The following is a 16,425-nucleotide window of genomic DNA, read 5'->3' on the forward strand; positions in this document are numbered from 1 at the left end:
AAATTCTGGCTCGAGCGCCATTTGAAGCAGCGTTTACGGGGCTCTGGAGCGACGCCAAGGCCATCCATGGATTTCTTCGCGCCCGGTTTAATAGCAATTATGCATTTTTAATCGGCGGATAATCGTAGGACCTGAATGCCCGTGACGCGGTTATTACCGGCAGATGTTGTCGCAACGTCTGCTAGCTCGTGGCAAATTAACGGGTGCTAGATAACGTAGCGCGCATGGAGACCCGCTTTTTTTTTTTCTTTTTTATTTTTTCTTTTTTTTTTTAAGTACTGAAATCAATCATGAAGTTGTTGTAAAATAGTTCAGATCGTTAACAGATAGATTGCTACGCGCATTTGAATTTCAATGCGGGCGACAGAGACGGTCTTACTTCTGCCACCCTTTTACTCCGCGAGAGAAGTTAGCACTTCTTTTATGGACGACGAAATTGGAACACGGAATGATCGTAGCTTTGCAGAAAAATATAACACGTTAATATTGGAAAAATTGTTCAATTTGCAAATTTTATCCGACAGAAAATGCGCGAAAATAAATAGAACTTTGCAATATACATATAAATGCAATTGTGTACGTCTAAAAAAAATATATATATTTAAATCGTTTGCACGATTATTTAGCTCTTAGAAATTTTCTCTTGGAAATATAAGTATTTCCAAAAAATATGTATTATCTATACAGTATATTATTCTCTTTTAACATTTTTATATCTTTTTCATGCAATCTTTGCAGTATATTACTTTTCACTTTTTTATAATATTTAAATTCTAAATTGCCCAGCATAAGTGTTCTCTTTAAAAAGAAAAGAAAAAAAAAAAAAAAGAAAAAAAAATTCGACTACATTTAAACACGTAACAAAAGAACATTTAAAACGTATAACAAAAAGAATTTATAATTTTACGACAATTAAGTTTAGACAATTCGTGACAGGAGTAACATTAACGTGACGACGTTCGTCCGTCGTATTGAGTCAAATGTTACATCGTTCTTTCACGTTCTGACAATTAACGAGATCTAAGTTTAGCGCTCGGATAACAATGCAAAGTAAATTTTTGTAGTGGCACCTGATTTGTTGGCGGGTGTGGGCGTATGGGTGAGCGTAGCCGCTGCAGTCAGCTTAGGTGGTTCTATCTTCTGCGGCACGCTGTGTGCAGGTATCGGGCCCGAATTGGTCATGGTAGTCATTGTCGTAGGCATCATCAGGGTCGACATGGTCAGCATCTTTACGACGTGAAATTTGTCTCGCCGTGGTGAAAGCCGAGGCGATGCAATTTCGTCACGTGGCCGAAACGAATCCTCGCGAGAACAGTGACACTAAACGCGCTACGCGATCGCGATCTCTATTATATCCTAATCCAGCCGGATTAAGGGAGAGATGATGCGGCAATGCGTGCGATTAATGCGAAACGAATATATTCGCGAGTGTGCCGTAGGATTCCCCGTCAACGATCAATCGAGAGAGCGAATGCCGCACGGTTGCAATTAAAAGGTTGATCGAACACTCATCTTATTGTTCCCGCGAATGTCGCATCACTCGATTGGTATTGCTCAGCGAATCCGCACCGCAAGACGTTCGATATGTAGCCGTTCGCCCTCGACGAAAGACGGTGTTGCTCATCGCATGTTACCCCTCGCGATCTATCGCGTCGTTATATAGATTGTCGTGCGGCTCTTCTTTCCCGCGTCATTACTTCACGCTGTCGCACTATCATGGATCTCGAATTTTAAGTAGCGGTTAACACTCGCCGCCGTCTCGTATCCTCGTAAACCGTCTGCCAAACTATTCCGCTCGGCCTCCGGACAACAAAATTTTTCGACGAACGAACAGTGCCACTTTTCCAAAACTATGTCCGCGAATCTGTGAACTGCCGCGGAAACTTTACGATTTCCGGAATCAGTGTCCGACAATTTTCCCGCGAACGACAGGGCGCACAGTTTTCAAAACGATCATTTCAGCGATCAAAGCTCGCCGGATCTGTTCTTTCTGTTTCTTCGTACACGCGCCTCCCCCGGTGGCGCAATCCTTCCTCCCGGTTCCAATAAATTTCTCTTATTTCTCCACGTAATTCATTCACCACAATTCTTCCGCGGGAGGGGCTGAAACGTGCTGGCGCACGCGGTACAGCGTGCTCGTCGGTGGTGTCGTCGGTGCGTGCGAAGCGTAGCGGCGCGCGTCGTGCTGCTCGGGTACGCGTGTCCCCGACTTCGCGAGTAAGCGGCGACGAGTTTATGTAGGACACGGCAAACGCGTCGATCCGTCCGATGTTCGACGACGACCGATGACGATCGTGCACGGGGGGATGGTTGAAACAATAGTAGCGGTGGCGGTAACGTAGATGGTTGCGACGACGGCGACCGTCGTTCTCTGCGCTCTCCACGCTACGCGCGTTACGTCACGTCCGGCCGGGTGTAGAGTCGGAACTCGTCTGGCGGGGTGAGCGCGAAGGGACGCCTGCTTTTGCCAGCCTGCCAGCCCTGGACGCCCGCCGTCGCGACGCCCAGAGGCGCCGGCGTTCCCGAGCGTCCGCGGAATCGCACGAGCTAAGACGCGAGCCAGCAGTCGCTCGTACGCCGCCACGCTGAAAGGGTTGTTCGATGCGGGAGCCAACGTAGTACTATATGGCGATGCGTCTCGAATTACTGGCGATATTTTCCGCCAATTTAATTTTTCACTGGCAATTTACGATACTTTCGTCTAGATTAAACGTCAATCAATCTCTGGGCACCACTAGAGCACTTGTAATTCTGATGAATTTCTTTTAAGCGAACGTCTATCAACTTTTAATTTCAACATCGGTAGTCGCTTCATTCATTTCTGTTGCTTTTTGTTTTGTTTCTATTTACTTTTTTCTTTTTTTATTTCTTATTTTTAACTAACGGATTTAAAATGTAAATGTAAATGTTTTTCCTCAATGTGCGATATTTATAAATATCTTTATTAATAGATATTAAATAATAGATATAAAAAATTTATTTTTTTTAATTTTTTTTTTTATTAATATCTTCTTTAATATATAAGAATTATTTGTGCATATATGAAACTGAAAAATCTGGTATAGTAATATATTACTTTTGTAGTCTGACACATATTGCAAGAATAATAAAAACTACAAATGTAATTCTGACGTTTCTGAATATCTGTCATATTCAGCTACGTCACATTTAGCTATGTCAATCATTATACATTACATGCATAAAAAAAAATTTGAAACGTTATATGCACCTAATTATACTATTCGTAATAAATAAAATAAAAATTTAAATCTTTATAAATGTGCGTGCAGCACAACAATAAATAATAAATTAATATGGCATATAATAATAATTATTTTATTACAATACAATACAATATACTATTACATTTAACTAAAGAGTTTACAAAATTAATTTCTAGAAACACTTTATGCGTTTCTTTTTTTTTTAAATCGCTAAAAAAAATAATAGAAAAATTATATTAAAATAATAGAGTAAAGCGCAAAGTACAGAGTGTATCTTGATATCAATACTCGATATTTCAACAAATCCCTTTCTCCGTTTATAAAGCTGTCAACGCTCAATGTCTCTTGGTCTATAGCTTTCGGAATAGAATAATACGGCGGCGTCTGACCTAATGCGGTTGTATCTACTGATCCATTACGTGGCGCCGCTCGCTGGTAGCAGATCGAACTAGGGTGATTGCGATGCTAAGCTCCGTCCAAATACCGAAAGGATTCCCCTGACGTTTTCGGTAACATTGATGCAGGGCAAGGACAGGAGTTGCGTTTATCTTATTGAGCGCTTCTCGATTGAAGTTATAAAGAGGGAACGAAAGTTTACGAGTGCCTGCGGTTCTCAAGAACATGAGATAACTTTGTTTGCTCGATGCCCGTGATCGAGATATTAGAATCCCTCGAGAAAAGTCACAAGAAATATATTACGGATACAAATTTCAAACGCTCCAGATGTCTCGTCGCGCAAATTAACTCCGGCGTTATTAAAACATCTCGATAATTGATAATTATTAATTTATGTGCGAATAAGTATTTGCACGCGCACATATTGCGTGCAGACTAACAGCCTTTACGGCAAAAGAAATATTTTTGCAATTAATTGAGGAGGCTGTTATTTTTGGTAGTTGATAATTAGACGATATTCATTAAGCTTCGAAATTACAGTTTATTGGCGTTTACATTTGGCGTATTTGCGACATTGCCGTTCAAATCAATTGGTATACGCAAGAGGTAATTTCATGTTTTCATGCATGGTCTAAAATGACATTTGTGGTATTAATGAAAAGTTTCGAAATGCTTCATATAACGAAGCTATAAAACATCGTGCACATTGATATCGTCCTGTATTTAATCTCCAGTATTGTCGCTAATTACAGAGCTAACCGTTCTGTAATTTGGCGCAAACGCGATGCGCTTTATTCATGTAATTTCATAATAAATAGAAACAAGTGAAATCATAAAGCATATTATCATGTGATTAAATGGAAAGTCAATGTTTAGTCTCCGCAATTTTAGTATCAAATTGCAGTTTCTGCGAGCCATTAATGCTTCTATTTAATTTGCTGAATTCGAAAGACTTTTTCCCCGAGTGCGATTATTTGTGTTTAAGTTCTTTAGATATTTAATATAAATTGGATTTTCTTGTTTCGTTGCGCATAGCTTTTTTTTCCCCCGATTTTTATCCAGGCAAACAGGAATGAATGCATTTTATTTTTAACACAACAGCTTTGTTCGTAATACATTTAGAAATTTTTTAAATAATAATTAACTATAAAGGATTTTTATAATACATTTTTTTTCCGTGCAAACTACTTTTAATTAATGCAGAATCGAATTCGAATCTAAAAAAAAAAGATAATATAATCTTGAACTTTCAGCATCGGTATGGGAAAATGCCATGAGGAATGAAACCTTGGCAGTTTCCCGACGAATTTGGCTCATGTTCAAGCTTATAAATAATTCCGTTTGTAGCCGCAATCGTAGTACTCGCGGACTGTAAAGCGTATGGGACAAAGTGACATGCAGAACGCAGGATGACATGATGCAGAGTATAGGGAATCTATGAACTATTGGCATCAGACATTGCCAAAAACGAATTCGTACCAATTGATATTTACCGTGACACAGATTTTGCTGTTTTTTTTTGTTTTTTTTTTTATTACAATAATCACGCTATTTTATTAATTTTCGTTCTGCGTAGATATTAATTAAATAATTTAAGTAAAGCAGCTTGACATTGCATATAATTAAACATTTCTAAATGTTACGTTATTATTTTTCTCATTACTAGTAGAACATCAATTTGAAGTATGTATCGTTGCAGTCGACATAATTTCTCATTATCTTAAAATAACGAGAAATCCGATAAAGCGCAAAACTCCAACGGATGCATCATGATTATCCGTTTTTCTCAATATGGGTATGCTTTTTTAAGATTATGACTTCATATTTCTTTTATTCCACGATATTAGCGAGGTTACAGTTAAACCGAGTTGATCGCAGATAGCATGGCAAAGAGTACAACAATGTGGGTTGAGCGATTTTTATTTTCCGCATATTAGTTTAAATTCCATCATAAATTGGCTCTTTCACGGAAGAAAGACCGTAGATGAGGTTTCAAAATAAAGCGAGAACCGATGGAGAAACGTTAAAGTTCCGTGATGGAGAGAGCTGGAAGCGAGAGACGAGAGGGCCGAGCTTATATGTAGATAGAAGATAGAAGAACGGAGGATGAGCCTCGGGCGATTCGCTCGACATCGCTACGTTGCAGTAATTGCAGCTAATTAAGAGCTTGAACTCTCCCGTCTCTCTTTATCTCTCTTACTCTCCCTTTCCCTCTTTTGTATCTGTCCTAAGGCCTCGTGCCGGGCCTCTCCAAAGGGCACGTGGTAACCTCTCTGTGCTACGTCTTTCTATCAGACTAACCGTCATCGTCTTGTCTACCATCTACCGCTGGAAACAGTACATCAAAGTACCGACTATCGCGAATTACGAAGAGAATGTTTTGTAACAATTAACAGATATCGCTTCCTCTTTGACTCTTTTAGAATTACGACTAATGTAATTACCATCTCTAATTGTTAATATGATACTATCGAGCATATTTTTTCAGAATTAAATTCGTTTTAATTAGTATTTCTTTCTGGATTAAAAGTAATTGCTTTGTTTTATTCTGAGTTTAAAATGTTTTATATTTAATGTACAAGTGCTATTGTCGAAAGATTAGATTGATATATAATTTTAAAGTATTTAAAAATTTGTAGATACTGTACAGAATATTATATAAAAAATTGTGATGTTTTATCGTTAATTAGTACTCGACAAATATGAAGGTAATAATCGTGAAACGTTTTGGCTATTTATTTTAAAAACTGATTTAAAATTCATGGATTTCGAGAAGATTTGTAATATATTTTGTGCTTGCCGTAAAAATAACGCTTTATTTGCGACGTCTGACAGTCATTTATATACACATAAAAAAAAAAAAATAGAAAAAACCGTGCATTTTCTGTTAAAATATGTAAGTGTATGCAGATGAAAATAAAAATAATGTATGTGAATATTTTTGTGTCAGAGGCCAAAAATCTATGTAAAGCAATCTCATTACGATACTTTTTTTTGCAAAGAGGAGGAAATAAATGTGAAAATAATAAAAACTTTAACCTATTCGCGATACTCGTCCACTTATAATTCCATAATATTGCGCAATTATTTTTTAGCCAAGGCTATTATATTCACGTGTAATCTCGAGCCGTCAAAAACATTACCTTATATTCTGCAACTCGTTAAAAAATGTTTCGAAAGTTCTTGACAAAGAAATTAAATCGCGATATTAAACATTAATAATTTATCATAAATCTAGCTCGAAAAAAAAAATAAAACTCTACAAATGTATAAATAACGATAAAACGGAAAACAACATATATTTTAAATAACACGCTGATTGCTCGTGATTCCAAATGAAAGCATTGATTAATTTACTGGCAAGTGGTTTCTGTTAATTGCCGAAAATAATCGCAAGTGCATTGTTCATCAAACGTTGTGCAAGCGTCTGTAATATCGATTATAGATGGTGACATTTCTCGACATCTACTGGTTCTATTGCTCGATATGTTCCACGGTTATAGTAGCTTAACAAGTCAGCCTCTTCGAGTCGGGATATTGTCTCTCAGAGTTTCGCCGTCGTTACCACGCTCGCTTACGTTTGATCGATGACTTCTCCATTGGGCTGATAGACGACATCGGTTACAACTTGCCTTGTAGTAGACGCAGGAAGTTCATACGTCTATTGCGCGTACACACATCTGTCAGGCTCAAGATTAACGGGACAGCTTGTCCACGTGGTTAGCCGTATTGGTACATGTATATATTCGAAAATTTATGGATGACTATCTAAATCATTTTTTATTATTTTTATTTTTTTGCATATTATAAAGTAATTTTTTGTCAAATAAATTTGCGGCAGATTTATACGAAAAAATATTTTTCATAATTTGCATCGGTACGATTGAAAAGTTATATTGAAAAATATGAACATTGGGTATTTAATATTATGTGACTTATTTCTTCGGTTTTATTTTACGATGGTATATAATTTAACTCGTAAACTAACTCGGGTATTATAGTTCAAAAGTTATTAAAGTATATTTTAGATATATCTGATAGAAATTTTACTTTTATTATTATTAAAATCTGATAATGTCTATATACGGTAAATACGATACTATCTTTTTTTTTTTTTTTGCCGCATTACCTATATTATACCAATTAAAATGAAGAAGTCTAAAGTCCCCTTGCGAAGTAATAAGTTCACCTGCATGTTGAATTTTTCGTGCTTTACACACTCGCCATTTTTTTTTTTTTTTACTTTTTTTCTTGAAAGAAGTTCGTGTCCGCGGTAAAGAGAACGAGATATATTACATAATTGTAACTTTGCGTGAGGTATAATGCACTTACAATAATTTTGCATATTTTCTAAAGTACTGATATAATATTACGATTGGGTTCTTTTTCTTATCATATCTTGCCTGATAATATACTGTGCGCAAATATATGTACATATGTATTTGCATAAAGCAATTGTCAATGTGCATTAATTGTAAGGAGGAAAGTCGGTTCAAGTCGCTTACTTCGCAGCCAAAAGAATATACGAAAAAAAGAAAAATTATCCCTGCGAAAAATTAAAAACTAATTTCGTAAAATGAATTTTAAGATGAACATTCGGAAAACAAACAAAATCCTTTTTATTATCATAGTTTTAATATCTTTACATTTGGCGTAAGGTACGAGGATAGGGAACGTCCGCTTTGCATACAGTAGTTTAACAATAAATTACCAAGTTTTAACAATTATAAATTTAACATTTACGAAAGAGCAATATAACAGTCTTTCGTGACTAGAAGCCCTGTATCTTTTGTAAGAAAATTACAACAAACTATTGGGCTGCCATGCACGTATAAGTAAAGACATGCACGCATAGATGCGCCATCACGACGAAGATGATATAGCGATCCATCTAGCAAGTAGTTGGGACAACTTAGTTCTCGTGCGTGCGAGTTTCCGTGTGTCTCTCCCCTTCTCCCGTGGGTGGCTGTTCTCATATGTACATGGGCATACTAATGGAACTACATTACACAATATACATACGATATGTGTTAATATATATACACATACGTGTATATATATGTACTAGATAATTATCACCATATTACATTTCTGTGGCTGCTTCAGAAATAATTAATTTTATTTGCTGATCCATTTCTCTCAACATTTTTCTTCCCCCCTTTTCTTTTTTTTTATTTTTACACACGCGAGCTCACTTTCTCTCCCATATGTGACATACAATCTGCTCGTGGGGTTGACAAGGGCTAATCTACGCGTACGAAACCGTTTGTTTAATACGCAACGGACAAAGATGAGCTTGTACTAACGCGTGCACACGCATACGTGCGCCGTGCCTCGAAGATGTGCCGTCCGTATACAGGGAGAGGTGGAGAAAGAGAGATAGAGATAGATAGTAAACGGTAGCAAGATAGGAAGCAGTCAATAATTCACACATTACTCTCGGTTATTATGCTACTGCGGTCCGCTGTGGCCGCGTGGTCGGCGATTCAGCTTTACATTTGCTTTACCGACCCATAGTATCGGCCGAATCGCGTATACGTTGATTTACTAATTCGTAACCGCGCGCCGCGTCCGATAGAACTCTATCAACTTATTCATAGGAGCTCGGAAGCAATGAGTTCTTCCTTTGCACGTACTCTCGTCGCTCGATTTACGTTCTCTCGCGAAATGCTTGCCGCGAAAGTGGTCCTTGCAGGTATACCATCTCGAATTGTTGCGCATACGTATCTGCATGATAATGGAGTATGCGGATACCTCTTGGCTACGATCGCATCTTCGGGCGGCGCGGTAATTTCCAGCCGCGCGCAACGTCGAGATGAAACATTAGACATTTCGACCTAGTTCGAGTCAAGATCGCATCGCTAAACGGAGCTTGCGTCGCTCAAAACGTTCTTGATTCGTTTGTATCTGGTCCCGCGCTTAGTTTTCGCTCGGTCGCATCAACACTATGTAACGGAGAAGATAGATGACGATCCATTTTCTAACGATCGTCCACGTGTATATGCTAGAAACGACTTTAACCAGCAGATTAATCAACGCGCTGGAGCATCTTGACACTTGTGTGATTGCGCTAAACGAAAGATAAATGTTGCTTAATAACTAACTTTATGCAAATGCGTGTTGTCCTACGGTCATTACGTTATATGTAGTAAACCATCGCGTCGTGTAATTTTTTAATTTTCCTATCGCGTATTCTTAAAATGTTGTTTGCACTCTGCCGGGGAAAACCCTCCGTTTATAATTATTGACCGTGATGAAAGCGATACTTGTCCGTGCTTTTTTTTTTTTTTTTTTCTTTATGTTAAAAGCTGATCCATGAAAAATTAAAACATGTCTTACCGCTATTATTTACCTTGCTGTGACAGTAAAGAAGAATAAAGTAGCAACGGAAAAGAAAGATCGCTTTTTACTACGTCTGAGGAGAAACTCTGGCCTGTTTGTCTTACGCTAATTAACTGAACATGAAATATTTTCCACAGACGCCCGGGGTCTTCTAGGTCAGAACTCGGGGAAAGAAGAAAATAGCATGTGAAAAGGAGAGAAAGTTCGTAGTTGATTCTATTCAACACTTTTTCGGGCGTTTGACAATTTTTACACTCTCGAAATATTAAATACTTTAATAATTCATATTAGTTAATAATTTTCATAAACAAACGGATAAACAGTTAAAAAGATTGTTCCGTTGAATTAAGCTTGATTGACGTAAGAGCTTTTGATTTTAATATTTTAATAAATTTACAATCTAATCAGTTGATTATTATTTCTACGAATAATTTCTATAAGCGTTACGATGTTTTTAACATTAAAGTTTTTTCTTAGCACATTACTACAGCTAATTAAAAGAAAAAAATTGTTTTATTCTTATTAGACGGTACAATAAGTTCGTATTTAAAATTCATTACGCATAATGACTTATATTTTATATTAAAATGATAACACGTCGAAGGTATATTAATATTCATTTTTGTAAGATAAATAACGTCAAGTTCTTGTGTTTTAGAATCATTATAAAGGGAGAGAAAAAGAAAGAAAGGAAAGACGAAGATCGTTGTAAGCGACGAAGGGGAAAAAGAATCGCGTTCCATAAGTACGTACGTAACCGGGAATTCATTTTCTCTTAAAACGTCGACGGGTTTCTTTCATTATAAATGTTATTAAACGCCGGAGGTCCTTTAGACTCAGCGGTGTTCAACATTTGAAGCGTCCAAAGTTTTTTTTTTCTACTCTCTTTTGTGAGCCTTTCGTCGCAGCTCCCTCGTCCCGGCTCACCTGCGTCTTTTCCAAATGTCGCCCTTACCGCTCCCCATCTACTAAAAGTATCTTCATGCAGAACGTTTGTCTTGATGAAGTTGCATTTCCGTGCGATTCGAAGTTTTCTGGTTCGTGCCGCACGGTTTTGCAAATAGCAGTTTAAAGAAAAAAAAAATACAGCCGTATTTTACGTGGACAACCGTGATGTACACGTTAGACGACAGTAGGGACGTACTGATGTTCGTAAGATTTACTTCGTCTGCCTTTACATTTGATGCTTCTAATTAACCCGGTAACGCGATAATAACAATTATCCGAGTACGAAGTTTCTACGGAAGTTGCTTCATAGCTCGCCGCTTTGGTGTACACGTATACATACGTGTATGTGTATTTTATACATATGTACACTCGGTCACGTGTGCACCTGTGAACTCTGGCATATACTTGTTCGGTAACGTTTGACGTGACGGCATCGCGCCGCATATGTTTCTCGTAACAACCCTCGCCTATCATCCGTAGGTAGTAAATTTAGGTTTATCCGGGGTATCCACGAGACGTTGTTAGTGTGAGAGTTAAACGTCGCCTCGTTCTCTGGTTATGTAACTAACTTTGCCGAGGTCGTAGTTAGAATTACTTTCGTTGTAAGGTAACAGTTTGATTAATGAAAACGTCGCATCGATTGCAACTAATGAAAATTAACAGCATTAAAGAGAAACTGTTTCATTTCTTCTAAATACAAATATTACAAAAATGAAAAAGAATAAAAGAAATTATTTTTCTAAAGAATCAAGTCTAATATGAAATGTACCACTTGAAACTCAATTTTAAAGAATATATTATTAATTATTTTCATTTTTGTTTAAATGACGGAATAATTAAATTACATGCAATTTTCGATCGATTTGTTTCAGGAAGTGTAGACAGAAGCATTACGATTTTTGTCGTAGGGTGTAATGTCAGCGTACGTCAGCGTACCCACCTGTCTGTAGAAATCGTACTTTCGTCTGGGTTCTGGTTTTGCTCATGAGCGCGAGGAAACGAAACAGAGGAACCGACAATTTACTGCCTTTCCTTCCTAGAAAAGGTCCGGCTAAATAAGAGAGCTTGGGGTCTTATTAGCAGATGATGGGGGCGACGCTATTCCCTCCCTCCATGCTTCCTCAGGAAACAACGCTGCCTTGAGTTAACGGAACAGAGACGCAGAAAGACGCCGGTGGATGAAGGTAGTTTGTCAACCCAGGGCTTGTTCTCGGTCTGGGCGAACCTAATTAAAGCTGTACACTTTTCTTTCATTACAGCTTCTCTATTCGCCAAACTCTCCCTCAGCTTCAACATTTATTTTCCTTTTATGGTAAATGGCCCACGCAATATCTGCTATTCATCATTTATAAGCCATTAAAGTCTGTACTTCCTATTCACTTTTTTTTTTATTTTTTTATTTAGTCTACATTTGAAATTTTCATGGCAACATCGAGTAATTCTTTCTTTAACTTTTCTTATATTTCTTTTCTTTTTTTTTTTTTTTTTTTTTTTTTTATATTTATTAATTACCGATTTTACAAAATGTTTTCATGTTTTCGAAACGTATTGTTTAAAATTTGCTTAAAAGTAAAATAACTTTAAGATAAAAACGTTATTTTATATAAATGAATAATTATTATACTGCGAGACAATACTTAATACTGCTCTCGTACCTTTCGCGCGATAAACGTGGCACATAAAAGATAAGCAGAAAGGCAGCAGTGGTCAAAAGCATCTTGTTGGTCTACTCATAGCGTTTCTTCGCGGAAAAGTAGCTTCATGCTCCATGTACGAAGAACGTAAACGTATCCCTGACACGAGGTTTCGAGTAGAAATTCTGCGCTTGCTTCGATACGATTCGCTCGCCCGTACGTTCCACAACTGAGTCTCAGCTTTTGGGTGAATTAGCAACTGCGCGGCTAGCTATACTTGAGCAGTCGTGTAATCTCGCGTATAGGCTGTCCCTTTCATAAACGCGCAGGGCATTGTCGGTTGCACACGAATGCCTGGGTACCCAGTGGTTACGGTAATGAAATTGCTACGCTACCCCTACAGCTGATATTATTCCGCTTCCAACAGGAATACCGGCCATTGCGTCGGTTGGTTTAGGGACTAGCCGAGTGATATTTCGCGAAGTTTCCTCGAGCTATTCGCAGGCTCTCTCCCATTAAGCACGCGTAATGTCCGCTCTCTCTCTCTCTCTCTCCGCTTGATAGACACGTATCTTACAGCCGAACACGTGTGAAAGTCATTCGAACTTACAGTAAAACTATATTGATAGTGTTTAAAACTGATCACTTCGATATATGAAATTAAAGCTTGAAATAAGCGAAAAAAGAAATTTAAAAAAAAGAGAGATCAACGATATTTTAATTACGATTACATTAGACATACGTGAACTCAGAAAACGCTTGATTAAAATAAGCGTAATTCACGTTATAAAAACTAGTAAGAATATTAATTATATTTTAGCTCCTTTATAATTTAAATAAATCACGAGTATAATGTTCAATTCACCTAAAAGTGTTCGATACACGAGAAGTGCAATTTTATGAATTTAAATGTTTTTAATACAAACGAATAACATTTATCATAAAAGTCGTGCAAGTCGTGCGAATACAATGGACGTCATTTTTTTAATAATTTTCTTTCTGTAATTAATCGACCAGCATTGTGAAATTTAATTAATGCTATTTCAGACATTATTCCAATGGATTATTTTATATTTTTTCCGAATATATAATTCGCCATAGAAAATTTATATCGCGTCATAAAGCAGTTCCTATTTATTTTAAATTTTGTGAGTGAAATGAGTAATGTTGAAATATTATGCTTTATATAAAACAGCACGCGGCGTAATATAGGATTGAAAGTATAAATTACGGGGAAATTTGTAAATGAATCATTTGAAACTGAAATATGAGCGTAAGCTGGATACGGCCGCGCAGTGAACATTCCAGTTCTGTGCCTGCGTAGTCAATATTTACCTGGCAAACGCCGTGCAATGAATTCGTGCAGTCTGTGCGAAATGACGTTTTATGTTATGTTTGCATTTTCATTATTTATTTTACGTGGTATCAGCTGTTCACCACGTAGAACTGTTTAACGTAATTCAATGAAAGGCGACCTTTGACTTGGCCATTTAGACGAGCATGCTGAATACTGGATCGTAACGTACCTGATCCCAATTAAAACGCGAGTCTATCAAAGAGCATCGTGCCTTTGGATTCAACTGTTCTTAAATATCATTAAAAAAACATATGCAATTTTACTAAATTTTTTTAAATCTAAATTTAAAATAAGTATATAACTCTAATTTTGTTTAATCTCATAACGCAATTAAGGAGGATAACGATTCACCCTTGTTACCTCATTAATGGCGCTTGCAATAGATTTTATCAGATAATGCGGTAGATGTAACATGAGCTATCGCTACGTTTAATGGTGCGATCGCTGTTTTAATTATAACGGTCATGCGATATTACCGAAACATACCGTATATCCTGTGCAAACGTACGCGTCAATTGGAATGCGGATTATCCTCGGCGTTTAATCGTAATCGCCGTACCTAGCGATGATTGCGCGGATTCGGATTAGTTCTTCGATTAAGCTTAATGCAGTCGCGTATCACTCAGAATGTCTTCTCGCGGTAACGACGATTTTATACAGGGTGCAAGGCAAAATCGAACAGAGGATTACTGTTCCAAGGAAATCAGCAACGACTGCGAGAAAGTGAGAGCCACTGGCTCCTCTCGGTAGCAGTTCAATTACCGTTACCACGCTAACGACTGTGCCAGAGGGCCGATAATGTCGCGATACGGGTCAGGTACTGGCCGCTGTTCCTTTATGCTAACGAATGCTTACACATTGAGAGCCTCTACATAGACGATCATATATTGCATGTCAAAGATAGTGGAGAAATTACCTGAAAATGGTGATCTCGAGCGTATTGTAGTAGTCACCTTTACCCGAGATTTTGCTGAGATTAGAAGCACGTGTACGTTACGAAAACGAAAAGCAATAGTAATTTTAATACTAAAACGAGATCGTGCATCGTCGAAAGTAATTGTAAAAATATTTTATTACGCTTTCATCTTAGAAAATTACTAATTTAATTTATTTACATTTTTATGACTTGATTTTTTTATTATTATTATTATTATAGGGTTTTTTTTTAGTTACAGTGCATTTCAATTTTTAATTATTTTACAAGATAAGAATTTTATATAATAATTTATAAATATTGTAAAAAGCAAATTTCGACAAAAAAATGGAGTAAATGTGTTCATAAACATGCAAAAATGTGAGACATATTCTAACAGTAAATTTTTTAGTTTCTTTTAATAATAAAGTTACAACTTTATATGACTGTTCCAAGTGAGGGTTTCTCGAGAGAATTTTTATAATATATATTAATGGAATAAATGCGTGAAGGCTCTGCAAACCGAGCGTCAAAATATTATTTACTTAAAAAAGCATGACTGCTTAAGGAATATTAAAATTTTTTATTTTAATTTCGCAGTTTCGAAATACTTTTAAAGCATGTAGGTTGTTACAAGCTCAATCAAGGAAAGTATCTTTAAATTACTTTTAAAGTATAATTGGTGAATAATATTGTTATAAATATCTCCAAAAAAAAAAAAAAGAAAAAAAAAAGAAAGAGTTGCACTTGCTTAATTAATACTCCATATTCGACGACAGAAACATTTTTTTATTTTAAATTTATTCATATTACAAAATAAATTAAATCTAATTAATATCCAGAATAGTATGTAAAAAAAAACAAAAAAATCTCTTAATATTTCTCGAGCGCGAATACAAAAGAATATTCTTCCGGAAAAAGAACCATCACGTGGACAAAATTCTCGAGATTACTGGCGACGTGCACGCGTCGAGAAGTGAAGGAATGAACGAGCGATCTGATCTCTCCGCCGGCGCAAAGAGAAAGGTAACGAAAAAACATCGAGTGCGAGCTGACGGGGCAAAGTAGTGTACCCGCCGAAATGCACCATTGTGTGAGTTTCGTAGCCCGTCGCTTCGTGCAGCTATTACCGCGATAATATCTCGGACGGTGCAGCACAAAATGCCCAATTAGGTATGAAGAGGACGAAAAAAAAAGAAAGAAAAAAAAAAGGGGACAAGTCGACTAGCGAGAAAAAGGGAGGGTGAAATAAAAGCGAGAGGTGAGAGGGTTAGATGAGGCGCGACAGTGAGAGATAGAAAACGGTCGTGGGGTTATATCCAAATGAGCAAACGGTAGTCGGCGAAGAACAGTGGGGAGGAAAGCGGATCGTACATGGGAAAAACGCCTTGGTAAAACGAGAAATGGGTGTAAGGGGTGCAGCGTGGGTAGATAGGTAGAAGAGGCAGAACGCACCCCCTTCTCCTGCCGGCAACCGTCAGAAGGTGAGAGTGGACTAGTCAGGGGGTTTTGCGCAATGCGCCCGCTGCCGCTGCAGTGGAGTTTATTCCTGATCTCTGCGTACGTTCCTCTCTGTTTGCACGCCATTGTGTGTCACAGGCTGTTGCAGTT

The 16,425-nt window shown here is 37.3% G+C and overlaps 1 protein-coding gene across 6 annotated transcripts in view; it reads right to left on the minus strand.

The window, feature by feature from the left end:
* Positions 1–16,425, minus strand: part of LOC139113430 (nucleolysin TIAR) — a 461,769-nt gene that overhangs the window by 155,562 nt on the left and 289,782 nt on the right. The window contains exon 1 of one of the 6 annotated variants that reach the window (XM_070674615.1): positions 1,071–2,458. The exons of the other annotated variants lie outside the window; for them this stretch is intronic. Coding sequence (XP_070530716.1) covers positions 1,071–1,227 — 157 coding nt within the window. The 5' untranslated portion in view covers positions 1,228–2,458. Of the gene's footprint in view, positions 1–1,070; positions 2,459–16,425 lie in introns of those variants that run through there. 6 annotated transcript variants of the gene reach the window in all.

The sequence above is a fragment of the Cardiocondyla obscurior genome, linkage group LG02 (assembly GCF_019399895.1).
Source record: "Cardiocondyla obscurior isolate alpha-2009 linkage group LG02, Cobs3.1, whole genome shotgun sequence".
Lineage (NCBI taxonomy): Eukaryota > Metazoa > Arthropoda > Insecta > Hymenoptera > Formicidae > Cardiocondyla > Cardiocondyla obscurior.